The sequence below is a fragment of the Sardina pilchardus genome, chromosome 13, assembly GCF_963854185.1.
Source record: "Sardina pilchardus chromosome 13, fSarPil1.1, whole genome shotgun sequence".
Classification (NCBI taxonomy): Eukaryota; Metazoa; Chordata; class Actinopteri; order Clupeiformes; family Clupeidae; genus Sardina; species Sardina pilchardus.
The window spans coordinates 30731996-30755159 of NC_085006.1; the positions used below are offsets into that span (position 1 = coordinate 30731996).

At 45.7% G+C, this 23164-nt stretch overlaps 1 protein-coding gene across 1 annotated transcript; it reads right to left on the reverse strand.

Moving 5' to 3' along the window:
• Window positions 1–1790: 1790 nt before the first annotated feature.
• Window positions 1791–22943, reverse strand: kpna4 (karyopherin alpha 4 (importin alpha 3)). The gene is made up of 17 exons (XM_062553355.1): window positions 22743–22943; window positions 20680–20724; window positions 20459–20548; window positions 20315–20344; window positions 19797–19849; window positions 17267–17362; window positions 16950–17035; window positions 16368–16454; window positions 14913–15082; window positions 14052–14096; window positions 13369–13500; window positions 8064–8192; window positions 6872–6976; window positions 6539–6610; window positions 5958–6120; window positions 4795–4889; window positions 1791–4567 (listed from the first exon to the last, which is right to left on the reverse strand). The coding sequence occupies exons 1-17, from the start codon at window positions 22809–22811 to the stop codon at window positions 4469–4471; spliced, it is 1566 nt and encodes a 521-aa protein (XP_062409339.1). The 5' UTR covers window positions 22812–22943; the 3' UTR covers window positions 1791–4468.
• Window positions 22944–23164: the final 221 nt, after the last annotated feature.

Here is a 23164-nt window from a genome sequence, read left to right on the forward strand (position 1 = left end):
GCTTCGAGTTAAATTACCCAGGTTTGGCACTAGACCATGCAGTTGAAAATGCTATTTAGACCGCAGATATATCCAAAATAGTGCACTCATTTTAGTAGATTGTTTTCAATTTAGTAAATCATGCGCACAATGTATTAAATTGTGTGTTTCACTTTGTTCTGCATACGATTTGTTAAATTGTGCTCTCAATTTAGTAAATCCTGAGCACGTTTCACTATATTCTGCATTATGTTAAATTGTGCACTCAATTTACAACAGTTAAAATGAGAGCACAATTTAGTAAAATGTGCGCATAATTATGAATTTGTGTGCATGATTTGCTAAATTGAGAACACAATTTACTAAAATGAGCTCAGGTAATTTTGGCAACTTTGAACTCTCACACTGTAACTGTGTGAAGAGGGCATTTATTTACACCTTTTCTCATGTGAGTGATCGCAAGCTGAAGAGTACACTTCTTTCTGTACGATTTTGCTTAATGGTTACTACTTTATCTTGGCAAATTAATTAATCACTGCACACAATTGGATAACACTATGTCCAACGTTTACTGACTGATTCCGGACTTCGACCAAAGATTGTTAAGGCAGAGCAAGACACTTCATCGTCTTTCTGGATTCCCAGAAGTGGCTTCTGATTTTCTTGCTCGGCCTTAAAAATCTTTGCTTTGGTACCGTCATCATCTTTATATAGCTCGCCTGTATCAGACACAGCAATGTGATTGCTGCAGGTCGGCTCAGAGGACATGAATAACAATTGGCATCATTACTGATTGCCAGAGTCACTCCCTGAGCAAATTCAAACTGTGCTCTCGCGAGAACTCTGGATTTCCAGGGAAGGAAACAAATGGGTGCACTAGAAAATATTGCCAGAAGTTTGCCAATGTTGGCCACTAGAGGCAGCAAACATTTGGTGGCAAATGTGTTCACCAGTGATTTGCCACCACATTTAGCCAATAATGGCAAACTTTCAGTGACCGTCTGGTGACAAACCCAATTTGCATGCAACTTTGCTGTAACATTACCAAAAGTACTACTGTTTGCCAGAAGCCCAATTTGCATATGAAAATATGACCTGCTCGCCAGAGGCCAGGCATTTCTGTAAGAGAGTGGTGCATTTATTGTTTTTCAAAAAGAAGTGGGCAGGAGGAGTGATTTTCAATAAAACACAACCGCAGTTTCATGCACACTCGCTAGTCTGTTCCATTGTTTTGCGAATGCTGAGAAGAAGCCTTGCCTAGTCTTTGAAGGATTTGACTTTGGCAGGGTTCAGTTCTACAAAGGATGAATCCTGGACTTTGGGAAACAGCCACTGATTAAGAGCCATTAGGCTGCCTTCATTGGTATTCTGGAGGGGCGACGGCACATCACATGAGATACAGGTCAGAGTAGGTGACCGGAACGGAGATCATTAGTGTACTGTAATGAAGACCGCAAACACGACCTCAGGGACTCTTCCAAGTCTCTTCCCTAAGCATCTCATCCACTACACCGTTTATCCATTTCATGTCACTATTCTCCTGCATATTACCGCAGCTCTCCCCAGTTCTTGCTTTTCTCGATCTCGGAACGGCCAATTCCATCTCTGTACCACTTACTGTTCATTATTTAAAATTATTATTATTTTACATTTTTATTGCCTCTTGTTGGTACTTGAGTGTTACACTTGTCATGATGCCAGTCAATTCAACCTACAGAATAACATTCAAATATCTCAGTTAACCACTGACATACTATCAGAACCGAAACGCAGAGCAAGCGATTAGAGCAAAGATGACACCACACAGTTACTAGCGTTTCGATATTTATTTTCACCAAAGACAACCTAGCCTGTAGCCAAAATCCAACAGGTTAAGCAAACCAGCTTTTCCTCTATACCAATTTCTTGGAAACTTTGCTAACAAGGAATGCTGCAAAAAAATATTACCCTATGTCCAACAGAAGGTTATGACGACAAAGTGTAATCCATCTCTACAGTGTTCTGAAGGTTTTTTTTTTTTTTCTCATATATAACACAAACAAAAGGGTATGGGGCAGCCTACAGGGGGGGCAGGGGCAGGGGACTCTGGGGATGGGTTGAAGTACAGCACAGTTTTGTACATGCATGTTTTTTGTGCTCTAAAAAGAAGGCACCACACTTCTACTGGTGTGCCAGGAGTGCGGGAGACCTCTTAACCCCGCCAGGGCCGACAGCAGCCCCACAGGAAGGGGCACTGTCCAAAAAAAAAAAAAAAAAAAAACCGAGGCAGGTCGATCACTAGGTCGAGGAAAATATTATTATTTTTTTCTCCTCCATTTGGGTCACTGTCAGTCCACTGACATGGCTCAGTATGGATTAACTCTGGCTAGTTCATCTAGGTATAAAATTAAAATTAAGATTGTAATTGTATAATGCATATAGACGGTGGTGTTGGTTTTATTTTTTTTCTCTCTCTCTTCTTAAATCATGAAATCTAACCACACCACCACCACCTGTCTCCTGTGACTTGAGGCCTCCCAGTCGTCCGTACATGTGCAAAAAAATGGTTCAGAACTTGTGAAATCAGAAACTAAGTCTGGTGGGGGTAAAGGGCTGGAGAAAGAGAGAGGTGATTAAGGGGAACAGGAAGAGAGAGACGTGTGACATTTCAACAGCACAGTCGACTAGAAAAAGAAATTACATGGTGTACAAAGCCCTAACAAACTAAAAATCCCTAGAAGTAACTATGCTGTAGTTTAGCACATGCAAAGATTATGTTCCACAAAGTTACAGAAAATGGCCATATCTTGTCATTTTTCCCCCCTGTGATATTTTTGTAAGCTCGAAGCTATGGCAATACAGTTACTTTTTGCTCCAAGGAAACTAAAAAAGAGTAAAAAGGAAAACAAAAGGAATTTTTGTCATGCAGGAAGGAAAAACAGTCATGTGGTTAGTTATGGTGATGTCATAGAGACTTCACAGCATCAAATCAATATGGGGCACAGAGGAAAGGAAGGAGAGGGAGGGGCATAGAAGGGGTGGGAGGGGCATAGATGTTGCGCAATGTTCCACTTCTACACAAGCGTCGGAAGGAAAAAAAATAAAAGCTGAAGAAATAAAATGAAAATAAAAAGGTACACGCTAAGGGCCATTTTAGCTAAGCCCCCCGGAACCACCAAAATGCATCTGTTACACAATGCACAACGGCTCTACCGTCTGTCTGTCTGTCCGTCCAACAGCACTGTCCAGTGTTGATTTAATACTAACTCATGAATTAAAAACAAAAAACAAAAGTTGTGACGACGTTGATGTTTAAAGTCGATGTTGTAGCTGATGAGGAGGTGTCGGTTTTTTCTTCTCCTCTCCAAGACTCGTGTTAGATCAGCCTTCTCTTTTTTCACAGACAAATGGTTTTCCACTTTTTTTTTTCTTTTTTTTTTTTAAATCCCCTTCTTTTTACTCCATTCTTGTTTTGTATTTCTTGGTAATTATGTCGTTGTTTTAAATTTCCTCGTTTGCTTTTTTTGCAATCTCATTTTTCCTTCAATCTTTTTTTTCGATGTTGACTCTCTCTGCATGCGTTCTCATCCGCTTTCTCCTTGCACACCCCAGTCACGCGCGCACACACACCACCACTCGTCCATTTTGTTTTTGTTTTGTTTCGTGTTGTTTTTTTTTTTGTTTGTTTTTTCTCTAGCACACGCGACCCATGCGGGTACCGCTGGACTCTGGGACCCGTGTCGGAGGAGGGGGGCGGGCCCGTGTCATGTCCGTGGAGGGTTTCACTAGAGGAGATGAGCTCTGGCTCCCCTGCATCGAGTCCAGACATTCATACGCATTCATGAGTCCATTCATACACAAGTCTCTCGCTGCATGGCCATGGAGGAGGAGGGGAGGAGGAGCCTATCCAGGGTGGCCCCTCCCCTCGGGTCACGGAAACCTCAGAAGGTATGATGTGGATTGGTTTTCTTTGTCTTGAGTTCATCCAGTTAGATTTGTATTGATTTGTATAAACGTGAAGCTTTTGCTTTTTGCAAGTGTCTTGCCTTCAAATTGGAATAGATTGTGATGTCATGGTGTCTCCCCCTGAGGCGGTGACATCAGATCTATTTGACTTGCCTCCTGTTTAGTCGTTGTTGTTTTTTTTGAAAACTTGTAATAGACACGCCTGGTAACTTTTTGTTGTGTGTGAAGTTTCACGAAATGTCTCTCAACGCATTCAGTGTAGATGGTTGATTTTTGCAACATATAGTAGCCACTCATCATTCGCACTCACTCGCCGTCGAAAAACTTCATTTGGACCTCTTTCCTCGGAATGCCAAACGAAATCCACACAATTTCTCTCGGATTAGATGCAGCTATGGATCCCATGAGCCAAGCACAATGGATCTAATTTCTTTCACACTCGCTCGCTCTCTCTCTCTCTCGCTCGCTCGCTTTCTCTCCTAATTATTTTTATGTTGAACAGAGTGCTGCATCGCCAACAAAACTCCAGACGCTCTGACGCGGTCTAGAACTGAAACCCTTCTGCTGGCACGTTGGTGGAGGAGTTGAAACCGTACGTTCCACCCTGGATGGCTTCTGGGACCAAGCTGGAGTCTTCATCAATCTACACATGCAACAAAGACAAATATTACCACCGGTTAATATTGCAAGTTACATGTTATGCCTTCATTAGATGGAGTTAAATGGAAGCCTTTATTACAGCTGACACCGGAAGCGCCTGTTCAAATAGTTCTTTCCAGCTGACTTGTAAGGGTCTAGAAAGGCATCAAGAGATGACTCCTATGATGCCCACATTCTGTAGTGTCTGGGTGATGATAAATGGAAGCTTACGTCATCGGAAGAGAAGAACTGATCGATAATTTCGTAGGCCAGTTTATAGATGTCCTCATTCTCATGATTCTGGAGCTGTTCCACCTTCTCCAAACCTGCGAGAAGGACGAAAATATGTACATCACAAATATACCACAGACAGAACACAAGCGTAGGGTTACCATGCCCATAACTTACAAGATGCTAATCGCCATGGAAACCACTCCTCAATCTACTCAGTCAAAACTGGCTTCTTAAACCATCAGTGTACTATTGTTACAACAGCCCATGCCACACAATAATTTCCCCACTATTAGCTGCGGTTTATATATTGATTTTTCAAAAAAAATTCAGCTATGAGGTTAATATACAGGGCTAGTTAATATGGTGTTAATATAGTTTTGTTTAACTTGCATAAAACACTGTCCTGCGGTTTATACACACTGCGGCTAATACACAGGAAGTTACTGTACACACTGCTGCTAATACACACTGCTGCTAATACACAGTGCGGCTAATACACAGGAAGTTACTGTACACACTGCTGCTAATACACAGTGCGGCTAATACACCGGAAGTTACTGTACACAGTGCGGCTAATACACAGGAAGTTACTGTACACAGTGCGGCTAATACACAGGAAGTTACTGTACACACTGCTGCTAATACACAGTGCGGCTAATACACAGGAAGTTACTGTACACAGTGCGGCTAATACACAGGAAGTTACTGTGCACAGTGCGGCTAATACACAGGAAGTTACTGTGCACAGTGCGGCTAATACACAGTGCGGCTAATACACCGGAAGTTACTGTACACACTGCTGCTAATACACAGTGCGGCTAATACACAGGAAGTTACTGTGCACAGTGCGGCTAATACACAGGAAGTTACTGAGCACAGTGCGGCTAATACACAGTGCGGCTAATACACAGGAAGTTACTGTGCACAGTGCGGCTAATACACAGGAAGTTACTGTACACAGTGCGGCTAATACACAGGAAGTTACTGTGCACAGTGCGGCTAATACACAGGAAGTTACTGTTCACAGTGCAGCTAATACACAGGAAGTTACTGTGCACAGTGCGGCTAATACACAGGAAGTTACTGTTCACAGTGCAGCTAATACACAGGAAGTTACTGTGCACAGGTGCCCTGTGTGCTCGACCGCAGGCTCTACCCACCTCCGCACTCCTCGATCAGGTTGGCGATGGTCTCGGCCTCGTCGTCGGCCATCTTGAGGATGTTGCTGAGGCCGTCCAGCACCACCTGGACGACCTGCGCGTCCTTCACGGTCAGCAGGTTGCAGAACGGCGGGATGACCTGCTGCTGGATGAGGTACGCCACCTGCTCAACGCACACACATCATCAGCACTCCACGCGCACACGCGCACACGCCACTCCATACCATACCAACACATCAGCATTGTCACTCTCTAGTCAACGGGTATCATTATATATAAGCAGACACAACATGATCTGTACATCAATGTCATCTATTCTATAGAATTAATACATCAATAAGACCACTCAATATTCAATATGAACATGAAAACAGACTGTCCCTTCACAGAGTGAACATATGTGGGCATGTTACAGTTAAATGTGTAGGATCTGAAAGAGGCACGCTAGCAGTGTAGTGTGTGTGTGTGGCTAAGGTGTTGGAAACTCCCAGTCCGCTCTATGCTGTAGTGTAGTGTAGTGTAGTGTGGTGTGTGTGTGTGTGTGTGTGTGTGTGTGTGTGTCTAGGATGTTGAGAACTCACCTGGTCCTTCCGGCCGCTTATTGTCAGGTTACTGATGGCCCAGGCAGCCTCCTTCTGAGTGCCAAAGTCACCCTAGAACATCACACAAGTGTTACAACGGATACATCAGTGTACACACACACACACACACACACACACACACACACACACACACACACACAGTATATATATAAATATGATATTTTGTATCCTGTGTATATATAGATATATATATATATATATGATATTTTGTATCCTATGTTTGTACACACACACTATAGTACATGCAATCAACACTATATTACACATGCATCATCCAACAGGTGAAGCGCAGGTGAGGTAGAGGCAACGCACCTTGTCGAGGAGGAGGATGATCATGGGCACCAGGTTGGCGTCGATCACGGCCTGAACCTGCTGCTGGTTTCCTGCAGTGATGTTTGACAGGAACCACACCGCCTCCTACAGGACGACATGAGAACAGCAAGCCTCAGTATGAGCAGTTCTTGATGCTTGTTCCATTGAGTACAACAAACACAGAGGTCAAACAATGTGTTTAACAAACATTCTGCGTGCATGGTTTTTGTTTGGCTGTGTAGGATCAGACTCCAGGGTCGTGCGAGAGAGTCGCAGCTCCTGGTCGAGACGCTGGTGCTACGGGCGGGGCAGGGGGCGGATTGAGGCTCTAATCATCGGCCCAATCACAGAGAGGCCTCTGATTTGAGTGACAGGGCCTCAGATGCACTCCGATATCCTCAAAGACCCGTTGGTCTTCACTCTTCAGCACCCCCTTACCACCAGCCAAGCTAAACACACTCACTCTCACACACACACACCCTTCCCAACCCACCCACCCACCTCCCATTACACACACCTTGACACATGTTAATTTAAACCACTTTACTCCAGTTCACCTATCAAGTGCTAGACAGTCACATGCGCAGCATTCACACCTGCACCAGGTCTCTAGTTATCATCACATCCTAAAGAGCCAGTCTCATCACCACGCAACATTTCACTGAGCAGGGCTGGCCAACTGACTCATTTCACCAATTCACACAATTTTGCTGTGATTGATCACTGCTTAGAGATGATTGCACATGTTGAACATTTAAAGGTATACTATGCAGGATTGGCGATTTCATCGCCGGTTTCGTTTTCACTTTTCATTTTCGCTCGTTTTATGCTTGCATATTTCTCTGCAGAGCTTCCCCTACAGCTTTAGCGTGTATATTTGACAAAACTCCTCAACCGGTCAGTCTGCCGTGCCTTTTCATGAGACCTTACATGACACTTCCTGGAGTAGAGCATAGGTGCGTGCCCGGTGTCTCCTGAAGTTGCAAGTGTGGTTTTACCGCTACAGACCACTAGAGCGGCCAAAAAAAACACTGTTCGACCGGTAATGACTCATTTAACCATATATAACAGTATGGGACGAATTGATTGACTGAAAAACGTTGCATAGTATACCTTTAAGGTCATAATTCTTTAGAGGAAGGTCCTCTAAAGCAGGACACTACGTGTGTGAGGGTGCGGTGCGGTGCGGTACCTTGTTGATCTTCTCCTTGGGGTGTGTGAGCAGAGAGGGGAAGTGGCTGAGGGCGTCGCAGTTGAGGACCACCTGGGTCTGCTCGTCCGTCCCAGTAACAATGTTCCCCACAGCACGCAGCGCAGCAGTCTGGAGAGAGAGACACACACACACACACACACACACACAACTTAGAGAGGAAACTAGACTTCTGGGTTGTCTGTTGTTACAGCTTATGGAAAAATGACCATAACGTTGGGGCAAGTGAGGTGCTCCTAGTTAAAACATTTCCCCTTCCGAGCCGGAGTTCAACTAAACTGCTGCGGAGTCCATGCTACACTACTCCATTTGCGTTCTGAAGGACCACCTCTACCTCTATACTCTTCAGGGATAGCAGATATAACACACACACAATATGTCTCTACAGGCACAGACACAGGCACAGCATAAAAGCTTTCATTTCAGAGGGCGGCCATTTTGAAATCTCAACAAAAGCTGGCTGCTGGCTCGTTGCGTGCTCATTAGTGAGAGGCCGAGTGAGATAGTTAACAGCACGTAGACAGGATGACCGTGATTAAGCGCGTGAGATAGTTAACAGCACGTAGACAGGACGACCGAGATTAAGCGCGTGAGATAGTTAACAGCACGTAGACAGGACGACCGAGATTAAGCGCGTGAGATAGTTAACAGCACGTAGACAGGACGACCGAGATTAAGCGCGTGAGTCAGAGCCCGCGGGGCCCCTCTGTGACTCATCCATGTCACTGATGTGCTACATGACTTCTGACACAGAAAACCACACTACGTGGGAGAAACGTTTGCACCGTACTTATGTTTCCGTGCGCTCACGGGGGAGTTCTTTGAAATCGCCGACAAATATTCTCTTGCTGCAAGTGGCTTTGGACAAAAGGATCTGCTGAATGAACACGCGTAACTGCAACTGTGAACGCCACGGAGGGAAGTCGCAGTGGAGACTCCTTCCCTCTGGTAGGCGCTACAGGGCACTAGCTGACAAAACAAGACAGTTGCTCTCCCTGGGCAGGCGCTCAGATGAAGGAGACCCAGAGTATAGGGAACACCACTGAGCAATAAGACTCACTACAGATGTATTGCTATTTGTGCTCTAACTTGCACTAAAAGCCCTGCCTGATATTTAAAAGCTTAAAGGGATAGTTCGGATTTTAAGACACGAAGTTGTATGGGTGCCCTGTCAGCAACGTAGTGCATCAGCACTGACTTACCCCCGACAGCGTCCTGTGAGCCGAGATCCAGCCGGTTTTTGATCGTTTTTGATGCCGGACTATTTTCTTCAGCAAGTTTCTGGGGTCACGAAAGTAAAGTGTTTTTCTTCTCAAAACCATATGCGTTCAACAGAGTGATATATTTGCACCACAAAAACGTTGTCCAGCTGTCAGTAGCGCGCAGTGATAGGAATCGCGAAAAATAAGTAAGTGATAACGAGGTTTGAATTTTTCCTGGACAACGTTTTTGTGGTGCAAATATATCACTCTGTTGAACGCATATGGTTTTGAGAAGAAAAACACTTTACTTTCGTGACCCCAGAAACTTGCCGGACTACTTTCTTCAGCATCAAAAACGATCTAAAACCGGCTGGATCTCGGCTCACAGGACGCTGTCGGGGGGTAAGTCAGTGCTGATGCACTACGTTGCTGACAGGGAACCCATACAACTTCGTGTCTTAAAATCCGAACTATCCCTTTAACCTTGGATTTTTCAATATTATCTTTTAGTCTATTAATCCATATGTAAGCATGTACACTGAGAGCAAAGGTTAACTGGAGTCAAATTCCTTGTTGTATACAGCTTGGCCAATAAAGCGGATTCTGAAATATACTGGCTAATGTTACTCTTTCTTTCTCTGCTTTACCAAAGTTCATAAAATTGTCATCTTCATATGACCATCGCAATGAGAAACTGCATCTCTAGAGTCATATTTACAGAACCGAACATTCACAGAGCATCTACAAAACCACATGACTTACACAGTCAGTGACAGTTTGCCACCTAGCCAGTTAATACATTTAGCCTGGCTCTGAACCAAAACCCAGTATTTTGGAATCCAAACGCAGTGCATCATAATCTAAACCCAGAACATTGTGATGTAGAGAGGCAGTGTGTCCAGTCATGTTTTGGGCGTCAGTGGATCAGACTCCAGGGTCGTGCGAGAGGGTCGCAGCTCCTGGTCGAGACGCTGGTGCTACGGGCGTGGCAGGGGGCGGATTGAGGCTCTAATCATCGGCCCAATCACAGAGAGGCCTCTGATTTGAGTGACAGCCTCAGATGCACTCCGATATCCTCAAAGACCCGTTGGTCTTCACTCTTCAGCACCCCCTTACCACCAGCCAAGCTAAACACACTCACACACACTCACACCACCCATCACTCCCACAACCCACCTTATTACATTCTTAAATTACTTCTAGTTAACCTTGAGATCTCCCAAACTATCACAGCAGTCATACTCATGCCACTCACACCTGCACCGAGCGTCGTCTTGTCATCATATCCAAACTGCCAACTAACCATCCTACTGGGGGAACAGTGGGAAAAAGCTTTGGCATGACAGTCAAATGAAATAAGTATGGCGTTTTGTCCAGAAAAGGAGTCAACTAAACTTGGTCTTCTGCCACTCTGAGAGCTTTGATTTAACAGGATGCTGTCGTCAAAGTGCATGTGCACTGGTCTGGTTTTGAGACAGCTGTGAAGAGATCTGACTCAGATGCACAGTACAGCTCTCACTATTGGTTTCAGTCACAGCATGTCTCTTCAGTCTGAATACACCGACTCCCTCCATCATAGGGCCCTGCAATATACAGACTACCTCCACCATAAGGCCCTGCAATATACAGACTATCTCCATCATAAGGCCCTGCAATATACAGACTACCTCCATCATAAGGCCCTGCAATATACAGACTACCTCCATCATAAGGCCCTGCAATATACAGACTACCTCCATCATAAGGCCCTGCAATATACAGACTACCTCCATCATAAGGCCCTGCAATATACAGACTACCTCCATCATAAGGCCCTGCAATATACAGACTACCTCCATCATAAGGCCCTGCAATATACAGACTACCTCCACCATAAGGCCCTGCAATATACAGACTACCTCCATCATAAGGCCCTGCAATATACAGACTACCTCCACCATAAGGCCCTGCAATATACAGACTACCTCCATCATAAGGCCCTGCAATATACAGACTACCTCCACCATAAGGCCCTGCAATATACAGACTACCTCCACCATAAGGCCCTGCAATACACAGACTACCTCCACCATAAGGCCCTGCAATATACAGACTACCTCCACCATAAGGCCCTGCAATATACAGACTACCTCCACCATAAGGCCCTGCAATATACAGACTACCTCCATCATAAGGCCCTGCAATATACAGACTACCTCCACCATAAGGCCCTGCAATATACAGACTACCTCCACCATAAGGCCCTGCAATATACAGACTACCTCCATCATAAGGCCCTGCAATATACAGACTACCTCCACCATAAGGCCCTGCAATATACAGACTACCTCCACCATAAGGCCCTGCAATATACAGACTACCTCCATCATAAGGCCCTGCAATATACAGACTACCTCCACCATAAGGCCCTGCAATATACAGACTACCTCCACCATAAGGCCCTGCAATATACAGACTACCTCCATCATAAGGCCCTGCAATACACAGACTACCTCCACCATAAGGCCCTGCAATACACAGACTACCTCCACCATAAGGCCCTGCACGTGAGGCTGCAGCTAATACGGCGTGCCGTGTCCTGTGTTGGTCTTCACCTTATATGTCTATACCTTACATATCCTGCATCCTGTCCCATTCAGACATAGCATACAGAGATAGCATAGTAATTAATGGTAAGACAAGGCATATGGGCTTTAATGGGATGTATGTTTCAGATGTCATAGGCATGTTGTAATCCTGTGCAGTGCTGCACACTTTGTGTGTGTGTGTGTGTGTGTGTGTGTGTGTGTGTGAGTCCGAGAGCAGCTTTCAGCTTCACGTGGGCGTGCAGGAAGACCAGCACTGCAGGCACACCCACACACAGCCCCGATCTGACCAATCAGCTGCTGCGGCACTGCAGGCCCGCCCACACATAGCCCCGATCTGACCAATCAGCTGCTGCGGCACTGCAGGCCCGCCCACACATAGCCCCGATCTGACCAATCAGTTGCTGCGGCACTGCAGGCCCGCCCACACACAGCCCCGATCTGACCAATCAGCTGCTGCGGCTATACACAGCAGTGCAGGGCTGTGGTAGGAGGAGACGGCCTGGTACGCCAGGGCAGATTGATCCGCTGGTCCTGTTTATTAATTAATTAATACGTGCGGTCGACTCATTTACTGCTGTGGTGAGGCAATGGCATGTGTGGCTGAACGTTCGTGCCATTTAAAATGCTTAAGTTGCAGTGATGACGAACGGCCTGACCAACAGCGGTGCTCCGGTAATCCAGATGCTTCTCCCCAAAACACTGCAGTGCAACGGCTTTGTGTACACAACTGGCACCCAGATGTGCCACAGTCATCACTGCAACGTAATACCTCCGAAGAGCTCTGTGTCTTTTCAACAGAACAAGGATGATTTCTAACTTAAATTTTCAATGCAATGACTTTTTGCAATGACCGTTCTGTACACCATCCTTTATATTTCATATACAAGTAGGATTTGCATAATGTGCAAACGATCTGGAAGTATAGAAACCCTGACATGAGACTCGCCACACCAGAACAAACAATCAAACAAACTAAAGAAAAGAAGAAGACGACGCAGTGCGTCGAAACGTCAGTCGTTTGTGCACCATAATAAAAAAAAAAAAATAATCCGAGTGCTCCAGTCATCTCTGGGTTAGTCTTTTAGAGGTAGCCCAGCCAGTGTTTCAAACTAATGAATTAATTAGTAAATAAGTAAATATCAGACCCAACAACACTACTCCTAATGGCCATGCTCCTTACACCACTCCATACTCAAGTAATGTGTTCATCAGTATGGCGTTCTTAAATCACTTCCATACTCAAGTAATGTGTTCATCAGTATGGCTAACTTAAATCACTTCCATACTCAAGTCTGACCTAGTTCATCTATGTGAATTTCATGAAAGCCTACTGAGAGATGTGACAACATCCACCCTCATGTGAACTCTCATTTGATCATTCGGCCCTGTTCATTCCCAGAACTATATAACTTTAACGAGCTAGCCGCGTGGGTAGTTAATAATTGCCCTTGGCGCGGTTATGTGTAGGATCCTGTTGATGGTGGCGTAGCTGCTTACCTGCACTTTGACCTCCTGGTGGCTGAGGAGCGGCACCAGGTGAGGGACGATGCCAGAGTCGATGACCATCTGGATCTGCTCGTTACCTGCGTCCGTCAGGTAGGACAGAGCCCACACGGTGTCCACCAGGATCTGCAGAGCATCGGGAACCACAACGCAAGCATCAGTCTTACACCTTCTTCCTTTACAACAGAGCTCACTTGTTAAATACATAATGCTTTGAAGGACTGTTCTTTTTACATCTTTCCTAGAATTGCTGTGAGAACTGCTTTAAAAAGCTTTAAATGTTGTACGTCGCTTTGGTTAAAAAGCGTCAGCCAAATGTAATGTAATGTATTGTACATCTCACTCTTCTGCCCTGAGTAGTTTATGACAATAGCAAATAGCCTCCATAAAGTGTGAATGTCATGCGAATGCAATGTGAATGCAATGTGAATGCAGTGTGAATGCAGTGTGAATGCAGTGTGAATGCAGTGTGAATGCAGTGTGAATGCAATGTGAATGTAATCTGGACTAAAGTTCAACTCCACATGTCAGAGAGCTGCAGGTAAAGGGCACTTGTGCAGAGACGGGATCAATCAGCATTAATGAGCTCAGGTGGGCAAGACTATGTGTGTGTGTGTGTCCGCTAAGCACACTTCCAAGACTAACAGATGGGTAGTCTTCACTGAGGTAGTACTCACATTCACATCCGTGTGGTGGATCAGCACACACAGGGCAGGCAGGATCTGAGAGAGAGAGAGAGAGAGAGAGAGAGAGAGAACGAGAGAGAGAGAGAGAGAGAAAGTGTGAGAGGAGAGAGAGAGGAGAGAGAGAGATATGTGAATAACTGTGGATAAAGGAGTTAAAAACTAACAGGCATCTGAAGCGGTCTCTCAGGGCTGATTAAGCGGTCAGAGTTATTAGACTTGCTTAAATGGATCCCACCGGGGCCTCCCCTGATCATCCCACAGCTCAATACCACTACACTCTCAAAGCTGACACATAATGCTGCAGCGTCTGTCTGATGATTACACAGGGATCTCTCCTCCTCACAGCTCCCCCCCCACACACACACACACACACTTCAAAGAAAGACTTCTTAAAACAGGACATCATGCCAAAACGTCAGAAATCTCCAGCAGTCATAAAGGAGAACACTGACTTGGCTTAACATTTCAACGATGACAGTTACACAAACTATCCTCATTCAACAGACACACACAGGCCCAACTCCTCCCCTCCTGGTAGTGTCAATCACACACAGTAACGTGTCCTATACACACCCCGCCACACACACACACCCTAAACCATGTCCTACAAACACACACACACACACACACACACACAGACACACACTACACATAACCATCCCACCCCCCACCACCCATAGACACACCCAACCCTGTCCTACACACACACACACACACACACACACACACACACACACACACACACACACACACACACACACACACACACACACACACACACACACACACACACACACACACACACACACACACACACACACACACACACACACGCTCTCTGTCAGCGCTCACCTCCTGGATGGTCTCCATGGGGGGCGGGGGGTCCTTGTGGCGGCACAGGTTGACCATGACCCAGGTGACGTTGCGGAGGAAGGTGATGGGGATGGAGGGGCTGATGAAGGACAGCAGGGGCTTGACCACGCCCAGGCTGATCACGTAGTCTCTGCACTGAGGGCCATCACCTGCAGGAGAGGAGAGGGGAGGAGAGGAGAGGAGAGGAGAGGAGAGCAGAGGAGAGGAGAGGAGAGGAGAGGAGAGGAGAGGAGAGGAGAGGAGAGGAGAGGAGAGCAGAGGAGAGCAGAGGAGAGGAGAGGAGAGCAGAGGAGAGGAGAGGAGAGGGGAGAGGAGAGGAGAGGAGAGGAGAGGAGAGCAGAGGAGAGGAGAGGAGAGAGTTAACGCAGGACTCTCCAACAGCTAGTCCATCAGCAAACACAAACTCCACACCGGGTTCTGGGTGGAGCAGCTCTCCAAAAGGCTCAAAAAAAATTGTCATCAATTTCATAACACACACACTCAGTACAGTTCCTATCAAATCAGATTCACCGTCAACACACAGAGATGATGGAGGAGTTGAAAGTAGCTTAAAAACGAATGTGAAGCTTATTCAACTGATTTGAGTGGAAATCAGCAACGTGGATACAAGCTACCGCCAATATAAAACATTACCAGCTCTTGACCATGTTCACTTCTATCAAAGCATCTCTAGGAAGAACTAAAGATGGGAGACCCCTGGGTTAAAGGGATCTGGACCATCATGACCTAGGGACTGGACAGCGGTTAAAGGGAACTGGACAACCATATGCACCAACTCCTGTAAAATGTTTCAGCTACTCAGCTGTATATTCACATAACAAAACTATAACTAAATACTGTTATAATAATGTTGCTGTTACTCAGGTTATTAAGTAAGGGCCAATATGACAAAAGCTCTTCGCCCTCCCTTCATGACCTTTGACCCCCACCAACTCCACAAAACAAGTGATGTCTTCATGCATCACTACGGAGTGTTGAACACCAAACAAGACTTTTGGCGTCGTGCAGAACAGCGCTCGCTTGAGGGTCTATTGGCATTAACACACACACGGAAATGTCATGGTAGACGCAGTAATCCTTAAGAGCCACAGGGAAAAACCCAAACTAGTTTCTAAACATGATTCTACTATGGACATCGACTAAAAACGAGGGGCTACATGGTAAATTCAGCTTTAGCCACAACTGAACTTTAGTGAAAATGAACAAAATATCAGCAGCAGAATCTGTGGCAATGTCGCCAGATCCTATTCCAAAACAACGACAACAAACAAAAAACACTTCAGGTTTTAAAATGTTCTACACATATAAAGTGACGCAACATACAATTCCAAAATTCCAAAACCCATCTCATTCCTCTGGTGCTGCCACTATGACTTGGGAGGTGATGGCCGGATGAGAGTGTGAGTGAGTGCAGTGCAGTGCAGCCCAACGTACCTATGATGTTGCCCAGAGCCCAGACGGCCTGCTCACACACATTCTGATGAGGGGAGTGCAGCAGCCTCAGGAACAAGGGAACTGCATCTATACAGGCGGAGACACACACACACACACACACACACACACACACAGTTATTACACAATATTATCCATCATCATAAAAGTACTACAGAGTCACAACTCAGACCAGCACTGGTGCACTGGGAGAACAGCGGCACGGTTGCACACTCCAACATCTTGCATGCAACGGCATTTAAAAAGACAACTCCGTGCAGGACAGAAATGCTAAATCAGATTTAACTTGTTCAGATTGAACTTGTTCAACATATCACAGAGCTGTGACCAGTCATTCTTTTAGTACATCAGGTTTAACTTGTTCTAGAAGAAGGACTGGTCACAGCTTTGTGATGTGTTGAACGTCAGATTTAGCTTGATCAACATATCACAAAGCTGTGACCAGTCCTTTGTTTAGTACATCAGATTTAGCTTGTTCAGCATATCACAAAGCTGTGACTAGTCCTTTTTTTTTTTTTTAATCAAATCATGGCCCGGGGGGGGGGGGGGGGGGGGGGTACGTACTGGACTGCACGACGGCCTGGGTCTGCTCGGAGGTGCCCGAGGCGATGTTGGTCAAAGCCCAGGCAGCCTCAAACTGCAGAGATGGACTGCAAACACACAGGGGTCAAAGGTCAAGGTGTGATGACAACACATCAGTTCAGTAAACAAACAAACACAAATAACATGATCTCTACTGCACAAGAGTGGTGTTAAACTCCCTCACTTATTCTAATTGGAGACGGATTTTAACAGCTATTGCTGTCATATAAGTGTTGTAACCATGCAGCGTATCCTCAGGCGTGTGTGTGTGTGTGTGTGTGGAGGGAACGGAGGCTTACTTGTCATCCCTGTCCAGACAGTGGACTAGTATGGGTAAAATGCCAGACTTGATCAAGTCATCAATGGGTGGGTTGCGGTCACTCGATAACAGCTTCCTGCAGAGAGAGAGAGAATTAAAAAAAAAAAAAAAACAGCACTGCGGAATCAATCATAACCATGGACACATACCCATGCCCATCACATGGACACATACCCATGCCCACATTTTTTGAAAATGCCCATCACATGGACACAATAGCCTGGCTAGCGCCTACCACTTCTAAAACGAGACGTGGTCTGGCAACCAGACGTTCATTTTCTCGTATTTGAAACAAAATGCCCAGATCCGTTCACTGGGCGCCACGGATGTCTATCAAATGCGTCAGTGCATAGCTCACCATCGTCTACCTTCCCCCCCCGTTCTGTGATTGGTCCCCTATCTCAGGCAAAATTAGGGCGGTAGTTTCCAGACTGCCTTAGCAGCGTGAATGAAGTCGCCGCGCAAGGCAGGATGGGAACACCCAGGCTATGGACACAATAGACTGCAGCCAGTATGCCAACACGAAGCTTGCCCTCCTTAAGCACTGGGCTGGTGCCCACAAAAACGCCAACACGAAGCTTGACCTCCTCAAGCAGCGGACTGGTGCCCACAGCAGCCCCATACTTGAGGGCTGCACGCTTCACGTCACATAAACCCCATTGGCACCTGATGGGCAAAACTCCACCACTCCACCTCTAGTGGCAGGTACGTATGCCTCCACACTCGAGATCTGACGCCTCAACTACCTTCACAGGTGCTCTGGACTGCATGTGTACGCATAGCGATGAGACATGCATCCGGGGCCACAGTTGATGTACTTTACTCAATTGGCCTCCCCTGTTTAATATGCATTTCAATAGCTCATGCTAAAGCCACTCACTGTCAATGTCAAATTATGCAAAATCACAATTGCACACAGTATAGGCCTATGGTGCCATCAAAGAATCACTATAGTACTTGTGTAGTCAAAAATATGATCTCTTTTAAAGAAGTGAACACATGCAGACCTCTGGAATTTCTGCTCAGTGTTTTTCCCAGAGGCTGTTGTACTCATTCTGTAATATGTAAACAACCTTTTGCTGATGTAAAATAAAACCGCAAGACCTAAGGAATATATTGTTGCTAACCACTACAAGCTAGCTTGATTGCAAATGAAGCTCCAAACAAAGGCTACATTTTGGTGAGGAAGAAAGCTGGCTGATGGATATTCTGAAGCTACTGAAAAGAGGAATCACTGCAAAGATCCGACTAACTAAGACTTGTACATGAAGACAAAGTTTGGTAAGAAGTTACATTTCTGATTTGGATTTACATTCTACTGACAGTTTAACAAAATAAGGTCAAGTTCAACATGTTCAAGTAGCCCATCCCTGATCGCTAATGCTGATTATTAGTCTTAGAGAAATGCTGTAGCCTGTTTATTTGCTCTTATGCAATCTGATCCAATCTGATCTCTCATCTGATACCGAGACACACGTGAGGCTGCATTTTGATGCAAAGTGTGTGCACAACTACTTCAAGGTATGACATGGCCAAGAGCCAATTCCTTTCTACCAAGTGTGCATGGGCCATACCCTAACCCTCCTGACTAAGGGGACACACCCGGTGTGCATGGGCCATACCCTAACCCTCATGACTAAGGTGACACCCCCCCCCCCCCCCAGAGTGCATGGGCCATACCCTAACCCCCCTGACTAAGGGGACACACCCAGTGTGCATGGGCCATACCCTAACCCTCATGACTAAGGTGACACCCCCCCCCCAGAGTGCATGGGCCATACCCTAACCCCCCTGACTAAGGGGACACACCCGGTGTGCATGGGCCATACCCTAACCCCCCCTGACTAAGGAGACACCCCCCCCCCCCCCCCAGTGTGCATGGGCCATACCCTAACCCTCATGACTAAGGCTGGGATTATACTTGCCGTTAGACCAAGCGTAAGCGTATGCGCCCGTGTGCGACCTGCTGTGTCCTGTGTACAGACTCGCTGCAGCATTACGCACCTTACTGGAGGTCTTCACCAGGGGGAGACTAGTAGCCTAATATCAGATGTGGATGTGGCCATGTGCCATTGTTTACTCTCATGATTGCCCCCAGCTTTGATGTCGATAATGCATCTTGCTGTCACTTTCTTTTGGCAATGATCGCCCCCTACTTTCTTGTCAGTATTGCATCTCGCGGACGCGTCGTGTTCGCTTGCGACGACGTGCACGACCGACGCACCAAACGACCGCAAAATACGCGAGGCAGCCATGATGCGTACACGAACGCGTTGTCTACAGCAAGTCTAAACGTGCCTTAAGGGGACACCCCCCCCAGTGGTGGAGGGCAGAGTGGTGGCCTGTCACATTGCTCTCGCGCTCGCACACACGCCGCCCACACTCCCAGCATTCCACAGAGGTTTTCACAATTGGTTCTCAGAATGCTGGAGAGCGAGGGGCGTCACGGCGGCGTGCGTCCGGCGAGAGGACGGCTGGTCAGCCGTGTGTGACCGCCACTGGACACTCACCTGGCAGCCTGCACTGCACTCAGCTGGATCCCCTGGTTATCACTGGTGGCATTCTGGAGAAGAGAGAGAGGAAACAGGAAGGAGGGGTTAAGTGTCGCGAGGGATCCACGGCGACGTGGAATTAAATGGAGTGCCGGATTTAAAACAGTACATCTGGGAGCGTTCAAGTGGGCAGATCCTTATCTCGGAAAGCTCTGGGGAGAGTTCGGCATGCATTATTTAGCTGCTGCTCGCTATTTTACATTAGCACGATGCAAAACAACTCCCCAACTCTTAATTCTCCAACAGTATTAGTATAAATATGCACCCATATGCAATGCACAGCCACGGGGAGATCAACAAGCTTATTATCAATGCACTGGATCAGTGAACTTGCACAATTACAGACTGCCTAATCCTATGAAGACCAGTGCTGAGATGGCACACTGCAGGGGAAATGGTCAAACCTAATACAGGACATCTGACTAACATCAGATCAGAAAAGTGGGCCAAGCCAAAGAAACAGTACTCAGACTTACTTGCACTATAGCTTCTAAAGAGGTGTTTTGCTGTAAAAAAGAGAGAAGACAGAAATTGATGAAATTGTTGATCAATATGAGCTGGCCGGCCAGTGCCAGCATTGAAGAAAAAAAAAAAAGTCAACAAACAAGAGGCTCCCTCACCGATCTGAAATCTCCATCGACATCCGAGTCATCACAAATATCTTCTTGGGGCACGTTCCTTCTCTTCAGGAGGTGCTCGTCACGTTTGTTCTGAAGCAAAATGAGAGTGCAAAACATTCAGCTCAAGACACCACCGGTACTGGGCCAAAAACTAAACAAGTTTCACACTGTCACACATCATCTTCACTATATAGAAAAGCTGTGTATGAAACAGCCATTACCTTTCTCAGTTCTACAACCACCTCGGTTCTTTGTCTTCTCATAGTCTGGAAAAGAAAGGACAGACAGGTCATGCATTGCATTCACACTAAATGGAACAGAAGTAATTTGGTACCAAAGATTAACATGTCAAGTGACAAAGCCTAGTGAAATTCAGAGAGACAGAGAGGCCACGCAAAAGACTACTACGAGGAAAATATTGGGGGGCTGGAACAAATGCGGTATTTCCTGTCTTAAGACAGCAGCCATTTGCAAACGAACAAGTTGATCAGAGGCAGAGATGACATAACTGTATCAAGGATGAAAAATAGGAGCAACCACTGAGAACAACCCCCTTTGAACTCAGGAAGCTGGCGAGATGTCCCAGGAATGTCAGTATGCTATGTGTCAGTAGCCTAGATACTGACACCCACCCACCATTCTTGTATTAACCAGCTGACAGGGAACCAACACAAACTCTGTGACATGTAGGCCTACATGTCCGCAAGTTTTCCCTCACATAGCACTTGTGCAAAGGTTTACAGCGGTGTGACTTTGTGATACCAAAAATGTTGCTTTTCAACTGCGTGTTAGACATACCAGAACAGAGAAACACTGATTCAAGTGCGGGGTTGTCATTGTCTGTGCTGTGGACGAAAGGCGGCCTGTTGAAATGTATATGGGACTTTCACCCCCTAAACAGACTTTGTAGCATTGAAAAGGCCACTTATCATGTTATAGTGTTACTTGTATACATTCACATTAATGGATGGTAGGCCTACAGTAGCTGATCAACTAAATTAATCGTAATTAATGTTTCAACACAAAGCAAGGATAGTCGACCGGCTAGAGTCAGATTAATTTACATAACAACCCAAAGTGCCGTGATTCATTGCTGGGCCTACTGCGTGTACGTGTTAAAACATATTCATCAAACATTTAAGACGATCACTCCCCTGACAATAGCCCCCGACTTTAAACTGGAGCCGCTAGTCAACAATTAATAAAGACAACTCTTCTTAGCTAATGTTAGCACTGATGAACAGCTAGCTTACTGCGAACGTTCCAGTTGTTAATCTAGTTGCTAACCTATTTTAGCTGGCTAGGTGGTTAGCTAGCTAGCAACGCTATAAAACCCACCTCTGTGGGTCATCATCAAGCTAATATTACGATTTTGAAAACAAATAGACATATGAAATAACTGTTAATCGACTGACTATACATCTAACTTTGTAAGGGCACGATATTAATAACAAAAACCCTCCAAATATCATACTTCCTTCGTGTAACAGTAATCGTGCTTTGATAGGCTAACGTTGACGATGGGGAACCTAACCCCATTTTTGCCAGCTAGCTAGGTTTGCGATCAGTGTTCACACGAAACTGACATAGTTTGACAACGCTACATTATGGTTCAGGGATGTTTGTCAATTATGTTGACAAACATAATCTGCAGATGCTTCATGTACTTCGTACAATTTAGATACCAATGCTTAGGAAATGATCACAGTATTGTAGCAAGTTAGCTAGCGTGGCAGGGCTTGTCTGATTAGCTAGCTAGCTAACCAACCTAGCGAAACCACCATCAACAAGCTTGTTGTGCTAACCATCGAACGAAGGCTGACATCGAGAGATGATTTTCTTAAATCGAATGCTGGTTAAGAATATAAGAGCTTATGTATTGATGATATTTGTGCTACACCAAAAGGGTATACACATCTAGTTTACATTTTAATATGTTAGCTTAATCCTCAACACTGCGTCTTGAAAGGGATGTCCCAAGCAGGGCGTTTTGGGTGGAAGGGCAGACACTGCTTCCATTAGCAGTGGCAACTTAGCCAATCCGAGCTAACGTTAGATAGTTAGCAATAATGTTTCACGTGTTGTGCAATGATGGATACCCATGCCAATAAGTTAGAAACTAGGCCCCAATCTTTCAAACCATGCGAACCATCAGAGGCCTAGTTTGGGCTGGGTGCAAAGTTCCAAATCCTGGAAATTACAAACGACGTCACAGCGGAACCCAAAGCTACAAAATAGCGCAAACGGAAAGAAAGACCTCCCAACAGGAGTGAAAGCACATTACCTCCAAATCGCGACCTTTATTTTTGAAATTCTTCAGCCTTTGGTTGTCCAGTTTTTCGTTGTCTGCCATATTGGTAATATATGTTATTATACTTTTAAACGAAGAAGTAGTTAGCTATCCGTTTAGATCTGCTTTTAGTCGGCCCTTTCCAGTTACCGGAGTATTTTTTCGCTGGTGTGGCCGCGGTGCATACTGGGAATGCCGGTGGTATAGGCGCAGCCTCGCTCTGGTGTGTGAAGGGTGGGGAATTCCCAGATTGTAAAATGGACGGAGCGCCACGTTTGAAGTTCAGGAAATCCCATGCTTTATTAAATACATGTATTGTTTAATTGTAAAATATTCTAATGATATTATTCTGGCAATAGCTATCTTCATAGAAATTAGCTTATATTAGCATAACAGGGGCCACTCCTCTCCCATTT

Coding starts and splice junctions, on each gene's coding strand:
- kpna4 (XM_062553355.1), bottom strand. CDS start 22,811: ATGGCAGACAACGAAAAACTGGACAACCAAAGGCTGAAGAATTTCAAA. Junction 16,455..16,949: donor CCAGGCCGTCGTGCAGTCCA/GTACGTACCCCC, acceptor CCGCCTGTATAG/ATGCAGTTCCCTTGTTCCTG. Junction 15,083..16,367: donor GGCTCTGGGCAACATCATAG/GTACGTTGGGCT, acceptor CCTCTCCTGCAG/GTGATGGCCCTCAGTGCAGA.